At 58.9% G+C, this 10,197-nt stretch overlaps 1 protein-coding gene across 1 annotated transcript; it reads right to left on the bottom strand.

Moving 5' to 3' along the window:
- Positions 1-2,669: 2,669 nt before the first annotated feature.
- On the bottom strand, positions 2,670-9,760 carry ULK3 (unc-51 like kinase 3). Its single transcript, XM_070358614.1, has 16 exons — positions 9,551-9,760; positions 8,759-8,899; positions 8,555-8,675; positions 7,760-7,864; positions 6,951-7,094; positions 6,673-6,755; positions 5,905-6,060; positions 5,625-5,730; positions 5,379-5,419; positions 5,044-5,146; positions 4,842-4,906; positions 4,678-4,756; positions 4,562-4,602; positions 4,136-4,183; positions 3,919-3,985; positions 2,670-3,799 (listed from the first exon to the last, which is right to left on the bottom strand). The coding sequence occupies exons 1-16, from the start codon at positions 9,650-9,652 to the stop codon at positions 3,783-3,785; spliced, it is 1,419 nt and encodes a 472-aa protein (XP_070214715.1). The 5' UTR covers positions 9,653-9,760; the 3' UTR covers positions 2,670-3,782.
- Positions 9,761-10,197: the final 437 nt, after the last annotated feature.

Here is a 10,197-nt window from a genome sequence, read left to right as displayed (position 1 = left end):
TGCTTCTACTCCCACTTAGACCATCACTTTCTTGATGACTAGTCCATCCTCCGGGTGTGATGTGACAGCCACAAAGCCACTCACCACCAAAACTTTCCAGACCGATGCAAGTGCCACCATTAGGGCACCATAGTTTAGGGAAGGTATCATTCTTCTCCCGGCCCCTCCCTCCTGTTCTCTCCTTTCTTCCTTCTCACCCCGCAGGCAGTTTGAGGATACAGGACATGCTGACAGGTGATAAGACAGCCCCTCCAACCCTCTCACTCTTTCAGGAGGAAGACAACAGAGCTGGCCGGCCTGCTCCCTCTCACCCCCACCCTCAGGCTCTCTGGCTCCAGAAACAGGGGACTTCAGGGAGATAAGTGGCGACCCCTGGCCCCTGCCAGGCTCAAGCCCCCTTCTGCCTTCACCCCTGCAGACAGCCCAGGCCTGGTTCCCAGAGGGAGGAGGGGTACAGAGAGAAATGACTTTCTGGAGGCCAGTCGATCTCCAGGGAGGAGCTGGAGAGGGTGGTGATGGGTTTGGAGTTGAGAGGCTCTTCCCTTCCCCCAGTGGCCATATGGTCCCTCCTCCAACACTGGAGGCCCCGGCAGGGGCAGGCAATGGGACATCTGGGGGATGTCCATTTGCTGAGCCCGAGCTGCTGGCAGTGCCTACTGACCCAGCTGACTCCTGAGGCTGGGCTGGGGGTGGGGAGCCGCACATGAGGGGAGTACGAGGGAACCATGGAGCCTGCTGCCCCGCCTCCCACCCGGTGCCTGCCAGAAATCGCTGTTCCCAGAATCCGTGTGAGGCTTGGAGCAAGGGAGCCAGGCTGGGCTAGGTCTGGGGAAGCAGCAACGCTGAGGCTGCCTTGTCTCTAACCAACAAGAACCGTGCCTGTGTCTGTTCGATCATGACTGCAAGTCTGTGTGGGGTCTGCATGGGATGTGAGTGTTTTTGTAGGTGTCTGTGGCCCGTGGCCTGTTAGTATCTGTGTATGTGTGGCGGGGGTGGGTGTGAGTTGCTCTGGGGAAAGTGCCCCCTTCTTTCACACCCCAGCCTCGGGGTCAGGCCACCTCCCTCTTAGGGAGGGCCTGGATGGTAGCTGGCCTCTGAGGACAGCAGATCTTCTAGACGGCGTCCCTCAGGAGCCGAGGTTCTGTGTCCTCCTCACCCTAGCTGGTCAGGCCGGCCAGACGCCTGGGTCCCTCAACCTGCTCCAGAGGCCCATCTGCTTCTCCCAGGGCTGGCCCCTTGGGTGACAGAGGGCCCAGTGCTGGCTGGGCTGGGGGACTTAGTGGAGGTGAGGGCAGGGCAGGGTGAGCACCCAGAGGCTGGGAGGGAGAGGTGGCCTGCCCTGTCTTGGGCACTCTCAGAGTGTTAAAGGTGAGAGATGGAAACTCTTGCTCCTAGGGAAAAAAACTTATTAAAAAAGATTAGCATATTTCCCACAGGCCTCTGTCATTTAAAGAAAGTCCTGGGGAGCCCCACCTCCTCTGGCTGGGCCGCCTCCCGCCTTGGCAGGTGGCTTAGACACCTTCCCCAGGGCCTCCTCCGCCAGCCTCTGGCTTCAGGTCTTTCCTATACCCAGTGCCCCCATGGGGGCCCACTCCCCTCCACAATCACATGTAGAATAGTATCAGACCCCTGTCCTCAGATCGCCAATGCAGACATCACAAATAGAAACTGGGGCCTCCAGGGCCAAGCTTTTACCCCATTATCCTTCTATTCGATTAGTCTTTCACAAACCCCATCCTTCCTCATTCCCACTCTCCCTCCCATCCATTTCTCTCAATTTATCCACACAACTGGATCCATTCATTCTCCTCCCTCCTTCTCATTTTACTCAGAGGGTTTTCTGTCCAGCCCACTCCCAAAAATAATCTGAATGCATTCCTCTGAAAATAACATTTTTTGAATTCTGTGTGCCAGGCTCATTTAATCCTCTCAGGTTCCCACGGGGCATTTACCTTCATCCTCATTTTACTGAGAAACAGGCTACTCAATGGGTCCCAAGCTTCAGAGCCACAGATCAAGGCCAGGAGTTTAGCTCTGCTTCCTGCCTTCCAGGTCACTGCTCCACACTGCCACCCAATGGTCAGGCTTCTGGAGAAGTTAGCCCTTTAAGGGAACTCGGGCCTTGGTGGCTGCCCAAGGGGGCGAGCTCCATCTCCCTAAGTCCCCAAAGATGCTCCTCCCACCCGAGGGTCGGGGGAGGGCTGCTGGAAACTACCCCAACTTGGGGGGCCCTGGGAGCTGAGCATGAGCACAACACACCCTAGAGGATGCCCTTTCCCTAATCTGGCTCTCTGGCCCAGGGTGAGAGGGGGCGGAGACACCGGGTCCTGTCTGGGACGAGCAGTGTGCAGCACAGACATTCAGCAGAATCACTCTGGTCACTGGGCCCTTCTCCCCGTGCAGACAGGAAGGGCCTTCCCTGGGCTCTGAGGCCTGCGCTTGCGGCTCCCCACTGCTCTCCTGGACGGTGGGAGGCCTGGTAGTAGGTCAGCCTGGCTCTCCTGGAAACCCTGGGGCTGAGGGCAGGGGGCAGATGTGGCTTTCACTCCCCCCAGCCTATGACCTCCCCCAGCCTCCCGCTCCACCCAGCTTTTCCTGGAGCCCCTCTAGCCCCAGCCTGTGAGCTGGGGCTCTCTCTGCTGTTTTTCCCAAGGCAAGAAGAGAAGAAGAAATTCAGAAAATAATTTAATAGAAAAACAATGAATTATATTCTTTACACCCAGTCTCCTATAGGGAAGGCAGACAACTCTTGCCCCAAGGAGGCATTTAAGGACAGAAGGATTAGAAATCACTAACACCCTCTCTGATTGTTTAGAAAAGAAAAGGCTAAATAACTCCAGGTAGACATATTCTTTCCAGGTTAAAGACACTTTGTTCTCCTGGAAGCCCACGCAGGGGCTTGAGGAGAGAGCGACAGTGCCACTGGAGAGATGGGGAGAACCCAGGCCGGGAAAGGGGAGGAGCTTGCCTGGGGTCACACACTGGTGGAGCAGCCGTGTCAGACCCAGGGCCAGGTCCCTGGATCACTGGTTCCCCTGGGGCCCGCATGCCTCCCCGTCCCAGGCCTGGACCAGCTCTGCAGTCAGTACCGGCATTCCTCAGAGGGATGAAGGTGGGAGGGATGAGGATTGAGGACCCCTCCCCTTGTGCCCCCCAGACCAGGGCAAGAACAAGGCATGGGTTTCTCAAATTTGCCCCATCTCTACCAAAGATATTGTTTTCATGCATGAAGGATAATCTTAAAATATCGAGAGGGTAGGCCGGGGTCAGCTCCCGGAAGACTGGTTGAGCTCTGCAGGGCTGAGTGCATATGGTGGGATGGATGGTCCCTGAGGGGTCTTGGAAGCCCTGTTCCAGTGCACAGAGGGAGGTGAGGCTCCCAGGAAAGACAGGGGTGGGTACAGCTGCCTGCTGGCAGGGAGTGAAAAAAGCAGGAGTGCCCTGCAGAGGGCCCTGGCCCTCATCTCAGAGCAAAACCAGAAATCAACAGGCTCAGCGCCCAGCAACCACCAAACAAAAGTCACGTGACAGAAACACACTTCTCCCAGAGTTCTCCCCACCCCAGGCCAAGGCCCCATGCTCCCGGCACACACCACGGGCTCTTAGACTCTCTAGGGAGTTAGGAGTCGCCCAGGGGTGCTGGGGATCCTGTGGTATGCGGGGGTCCCAGAATTGCCCATCCAGGAAGCCTGCTCCTTAGTGTTGCTGAAGGCCACAGAATTCTGGGGGCCAGCTGGGGTGTGTCCCCAGTTCCCAGTGATCTGTCCGATCATCCTTCAGGGTCACTGCAGAGTACAAGCTGCGGAGGGGAAGTGGGGAGCGTCAGTCTCGGGTCTCCGGCAAGAGAGGCAGAATCTAGGGCTGCCCCAGTCTTCATCCCTCCTCAGGTGAAGGGTCAGGCCCCAGGGCAGGACTCACAGCTACGAACAGACTCCGACAGCCCCTCTTTGTCCAGGGTCTCGGCTTCCCAGTGAGACTCTTTCATCTGCAGAACATAAAGGACAGACTGTGAGAAGAGGCCTTCAGACAGTAACGAGAGGGAGTCACAGCACAGGGAGCAGGGGACAGACAGCCATGGGCAGAGAGGAACAGAACGCACAAAGCTTCGCCCCAGTGTGGGTCCCCACATGCCCACCTTGACCTGCTCCTTCAGGTACTCAGCCCGAGCCATGAGATTCTGAACCTGCCAAGGGAAGACATGCCCAGGGACGCGGGGTGAGGAGAGGCCTTCAAGTCAAGCTCCTTCTCACTCCTAATGCTCCCTGGGATCCTCTGCCTCATCAGAACAACTTGCCTGAGTCCTTCTCTGCCCCTTCCTCCAGAAGCCTCCTGACTGCTGCTCAGTTCCCAGACCCTGCCTGTCCCTCTGCCCTGACCCAAGCACCTGAGCCCTGATGACGTGCATGGGAGTCACCAACTTAGCAAGTCTGTGAGGTTTGACTCCCAGACCTGGGGCACCTTGAGGGAACCCAAGGAGGTCCCCACACATGGAAGCAGGGCAAATGGGGAAGAGGAACCCCACCCCCCCATCCCCACCGACCCTCCCAACCCCAGTGGGCACCTCAGTGTGAAGCAGCTCCCGCCTCCGGCCTGAGGGCTCCGCTGCAGAGAGAGGGAGGGTGCGTGGTGAGGGCGGGGTGGCCAGGGGCCGTTGGGGAGGTGGGGCTGGGGCCTTACCTGCCAGCAGCAGCAGCAGCTCCCCCAGACTGTGCTGGTACAGGGCCAGTGCGTCCTGCTCCCCGCCAGCCTCTTCCTCCTGCAGCCACATGGACACTAGGTCGTCTAGGGGGACGACCTGGACTCCTCCTGCCCCGCCCAGACCCCTCCCAGCAGCTCCAAACCTTGGCCATGGCAGCCGAAGCCACTTCCAGGGCAGCCAGGAGGCGCGGCTTGTCCCGGGCCATCTCTGGGATGAGGGGCAAAGACGCACTGTGAGAGGGGCCGTCTGCTTTCTCACCTCAGGACACCTACCTCCACCTCCCTCCCCCTTGGGCTGGAGGGAAGTGGCCGGGGAACTGGTGGTCAGTGGGGGTCAGGGCCTACCTCTGAGCAGGTCTCGGGCAGAGGTCCCTTGCCTCAGCAGGGCCCGATTGGAGGAGGAGACGATGGCCTTGAGCTCCTCAGCCCGGGACACATACTGCCCTACCTGCTGGAGGGCAAGGGGCTGAGGAAGGGCTGTCCCCCACTGCCTCCCTCGCCAGCACCCAGCTCCAGGTTCTCCCTTTGGGTCCTCAGTGATTGCCCCAAACTGCAACATCAGTTGCAGGGGCCAACTGAGGCCAGCCTGAACCCCTTCCTGGGGAGGGAGGTTCCTCTAGGAGAGCCAACCCCCAGAGGCCCTGGGACCCCTCCCCATGTCCTCAGGGGACTCTGATCACCTTTGCCTTAATTGCCTCCTTCCGCTGGGCGTCCACTTCGTCTGCAGAAAATGGGGGTTTAAATGAGGCCTCTGAAGCGAGGAGACCCCTGCCTCACACCAACCCCTCTGGAATCCCCCAAAGAAATGAGTTCCAGATTTCTCCACTGTCTTGTCTCCCACAAAATTCTGGAAGAGGAGCTGCTTCTGGAACCCAGCCACTGTGGCTGTGGCTGACCCCGTCCTGCCACACCCGCCTGGCACTCACAGTGCAGGGCGGGGACGAAGAAGTCCAGGGCCTTGCAGTAGAGAGACAAGGCGGCCGCAGCGTCCCCCTCCTGGTCCTTCTTCACAGCCTGCACCACCAGGGCGGTCTGCCGGAGGGCAGATCGGGAGTCATGCCTACCCCCCACACTCACCGCGAGGGGTCATCCATACCCTGAGCCCACCCTCTGCCTCCTGCTGGGCAGGTCACCTGGTAACCACTGAAAGGGGTCGATGAAACCCCCCACCTGCCCTCAGCCCACCCGTCTCCACTGGCTGCTCACTGCTCGTCCCAGGCTCTCCCCACTGGGCATGTGCTCCAGGTCTACCCAAGGGTGGGCGAAGAAGTCCTGGAAGGAGATGCGGCGGCTGGGGTCCCGCTCCAGGAGCCGCTGCAGCAGATCTCGGCAGTCCTGGGAGAGTTGGGGCCGCAGGGGGAGCTGCGGGGGTAGGGGTGGAACAGATCACACTCAGCTCTGGCACCCTGGCCCCCAGCCCCCAAGGCCTGTCAGGACCACCCTGCCCTGGGGGGCCCCCAAGACACACACTGACAGATGGAGAATATGAGGCAAGGAGGAAGAGTGACAGGTCAGAATGTGACAGCCAGTGAGAGCCAAGCCTCCTCCCCAGGCTCCTGTCTTTGTGGTCCTATGGACTGTAGCCTGCTAGGCTCCTCTGTCCATGGGATTCTCCAGGCAGGAATACTGGAGTGGGTTGCCATTTCCTCTCCAGGGGATCTTCCCAACACAGGGATGAACACGCATCTCCTGTGTCTCCTGCATTGGCAGGCAGATTATCACTGAGCCACCTGGGAAGCCCTTCTCCCTGTGGGGAACCTGAAACAGGCTGTAGGGCAGGCCTTTTGCTCCCCACTATGGTTGATCTGGGTCACCGGGACTGCATGGAGCCAACTGTCAGGCTAGAGCGTGCCCAGCTCCACAGTGGTGGCCTGGAGCCCACACCCCAGTCTGTGCAGGTGGCAGTGAGCTCTGCCACCTCAGGGCCCTGACTCCCGCTGCGCCTCACAGTTTCGAAGGCCCTGCTAGACCTACCTCAATAACCCGGTTGCTCCGGATCTTCTCTTCCAGCTCTGAGAACGACCTGGAGGCAAAGGGGGGCTGCCCGAAGAGGGCTTCTGTGGAAGGGAGGCAGAGGGCAGGCTGGGAGGGGATAGGGTCAAGCTGGGCCTGGCCCACTCCTGGAGAAGGGCCCCAGACCAGGCGAGTCAGTGTTTTCATTAAAACCCTTCAGGAGTGGCCCAGTGATGCTCTGACTGAGGATGCTCTGACAGTGCAGGCCTCCACGTGGGGGCAGGGGACAGAGCTCTCACCATACAGGATGACCCCCACAGACCAGAGGTCTACACGGGCATCGTACTGCCGCTGACACACCATCTCGGGAGCCATGTAGAGTGGGGAGCCACGAAGCACGTGCTTCTCATCCCAGGGGGACATGTGCTGTGCAAAGCCAAAGTCTGCAGGCAAGAGGCCAGGCAGCAGGCTCAGTTTCTGCTCCTGCTTTACCGACTACCCGTGGGTTCCTGGGCGGGATTCCTCCCACCCTTTAGACTCACCAGGATTAACCCCACTTCCCTAATTTGCTCATGTCGTTTCTCTCACTACAAACCCTTCTACCTCCTTGAGGGCATATACTCTACCCATCCTGCACAGCCCCCTGCACACCTTTTCCCAGGAAGCCCACACCAATGAGGATAAGGGCTCACTAGGGGTTGACCTCTCCCTCACTGTCCTACTCAGCTCAGTGGACCTCTCTGGCCTCCAGCTTCAAGTCAGTTCTCCAAATTTTATCAGGGGCTACAACTACCCCTTTTCCCACTCCACACTTTCCAACACTGCCCCAGACTGAGTCATAGTCGGTGATGGATAAAGGACTAAGTCTGGTCACACTTAGAACCCTGACCCCACCCAGGATATCACATTGCTGGAGTCAAGCATCGGTAGCCTGAGAAAGGCCCTACCTTTTGGTGACGGGGCCCGTCCCTGGACATCCCAGCCTGTCACTGTCTGATGACTCAACAGAGGGCTCCATGAGAACCAGGGCTGCTGAGCGAGCCCAGGCAGAAGGAGCCCTCTGCACACCACCCTCCAAACCTCCACACCTTCCGTTCCAGACTCACACCTGCCAGTTTAAGGTGGGGCTTCTCCAGGGAGCTCAGCAGAATGTTCTGTGGCTTCAGGTCCAGGTGAGAGATGTTCCGTTCATGTAAGAACTGCAGGGCACTGGCTAGGCAGTAGGAACCGTGCAGAGTGACAGGTCAGAGAAGCCTCTCTCCCATCCCGTCTCTTACCTGCCTGCCCAACCCCAGTTCTGGCCTGGTCTACCAAATGCTTTTTTTTTTTTTTTTTGCCTGTGCTACATCTCAGCTGTAGCATGTGGGATCTAGTTCTCTGACCAGGGATTGAATCTGGGCCCCCTGCGTTGGGAACGCAGAGTCTGATCTAACCACTGAACCACCAGCAAAGTCCCTACCAAATGCTTTACATACAAGCACCAGGCTCCCCCCCACTGCTAAGACTTTGCCTCACGCCCACCTCGAGTGACCTCCTTCCTCCCTTGTGCTCCTTCACAAGTCTCCCCTCCTCCTAGAAGCCTCCCTAGATGTCCCAGCCCTTTAGGCCCTTGCTCTTCTCCTTGACAAAACACTTGGGTCTTCAGAATGCTCCATGAGGTCTTTATGTTACTGAAGATGTTTCACGTGTGGAAGCTTGTACTCCCCACGGATGGGACTCCTCTCCATCTCTCTCACAGCATCCTTAAGCCAGGGATGGGCAAAACGAAGGGTGGGCCCTACAAATCCAAGCTGGGATAGCAGGCAACTGCTAAGAGTGTCACAGCTCTAAGCCTGGGGCAGGGGTGGGGTGGGAGAGCAGAGATCATGGGAAGGGGCGTCAGGCTGGGGTCAGAGGCTTTTACCCAACTGCTGCATGAAGACCCTAGCCACCTTCTCAGGCAGAATCCTGCGGGTGTGGATGAAGCGAGACAGGTCACCTCCTGCGCAGAACTCCATGATGAGGTAGATGTTGTCACTGTCCCACTGGGGTTAGAGGCAGAGAGGAGGCTTGAAGAGAGTGGCCCTTCTCAGCCCCCTTCGGTGGTCACCCCATCCCAAGCCCACACCTGGAAGTCTTTCAGCTGTACAATGTGGGGGTGTCGAATGCCCTTGAGGATCTCAATTTCTGTCAGGAGGTTTTCCACGGATGCCTTGTTCAGACTCTTCTTGGCCACACACTTTATGGCTACCACCTCCCGAGTATCCTTCTGTGGGGACAGGAGATTCAAGGGCTCTGCCTTGAGAGGACCAAGAACCATGCATGGCCAGAAGGCTCTGGTCCCCTCTGCCCTGCTCCTCCTCTCTGGGCCTACCCACTCACACCAGCATCCAGGTTGCCCAGCTGCCCTCTCTCAGGCCAGTAAGGCACCCAGATTCTGGAATCCTGGCTTCCCCACTAGCCTCTCTGCTTCACAATCCCTTTCATTGTATTCTAGAGTGCCCCTGCTAAGGCATGTTATTCACTGTTCTAAACTGCCCACTCTGCTTCCTAAGTGGGTCCAGCCTTCTAGAACCCTGCCCCAGACTCCTCCTAGCCCACAGGTATCCTCCCTGTTTGGAGCCTAGTCTTCAGCCACTAACGCCGAGGCTCCATCGAGGTCTTCACTCGTCTCTCCGCACAACAGCGGTGTTTATTTGCTTTGAAGACCTATATGTGGCGGTCACCGCACACCTCCTCCACAGAAGGTCAACCTGGCACAGGCCAAGCCGTGCACCCTTAGCTCACGCCGTCTCAACCTCTCCCCGTTTCCCGGCCCGGGCTTGCTTAGCGTCTGGCGGGCACCGGGGCCAGAACCTCAGAAGTTCTCGAGCCCCCAATTGCTGCCTCGCACAGAAGCCCCAAGGCGCCCCGCACCCACCTTGGCGTAGGCCTTGTACACCGTGGCATACGTGCCACTGCCCAGGCGCTCAGTGAGAATGAAGCCGTCCAGTCGCGGGGGACCCCAGCCGGACCCCGCCATCCCGACAGCCCGCGCCCGCGGCCGGACGCTTCCTGGTTCCCGGAGCCAGGGTTCCGGCCAGGAGCCGAGAGGGGAGCGCGCGCGCCGCGGTAGGACCGGACTCCACACTGCCCCGAGCGGCGCCCGCCGGAAGTGCAGCGAGGCAGGCGGGGCGGGGCGCCGGCGCCCGACCGCCCCCGCGCCCCTCCCCTCCAGGTGCGGCTCCTGGGAGCCTCCGCCTTCACCTGCACAGGAAATCAGATGACTCGCCAGTACCCGCAAGATCCATTTGGAGATACGCAGGTCCTCGCGGGCCTAACGGGAGTTAGCAGAGGTCACCCGGGAAAACCCATGCAGGCTGGACAGCATCTTATTAGATCGCCCATGTGAATGGGATAGGAGAGAAGCTCCATCTAAGACGTGGATAGGGTGTGTTCAAAGAGGCCCCTCTCCTCCAAGACCAGCAACTGTGAATGTGGAAGTACTGGAACAAGAAAGTACCATGGAAGAGGACAAGCAATCTCAGTAAGGGGCTCACACCCAGGGGTGAGGGACTGAGCCTGCCC

The sequence above is a fragment of the Bos mutus genome, chromosome 21 (genome assembly GCF_027580195.1).
Source record: "Bos mutus isolate GX-2022 chromosome 21, NWIPB_WYAK_1.1, whole genome shotgun sequence".
Lineage (NCBI taxonomy): Eukaryota > Metazoa > Chordata > Mammalia > Artiodactyla > Bovidae > Bos > Bos mutus.
This window is presented reverse-complemented; position numbering and strand designations above follow the sequence as displayed.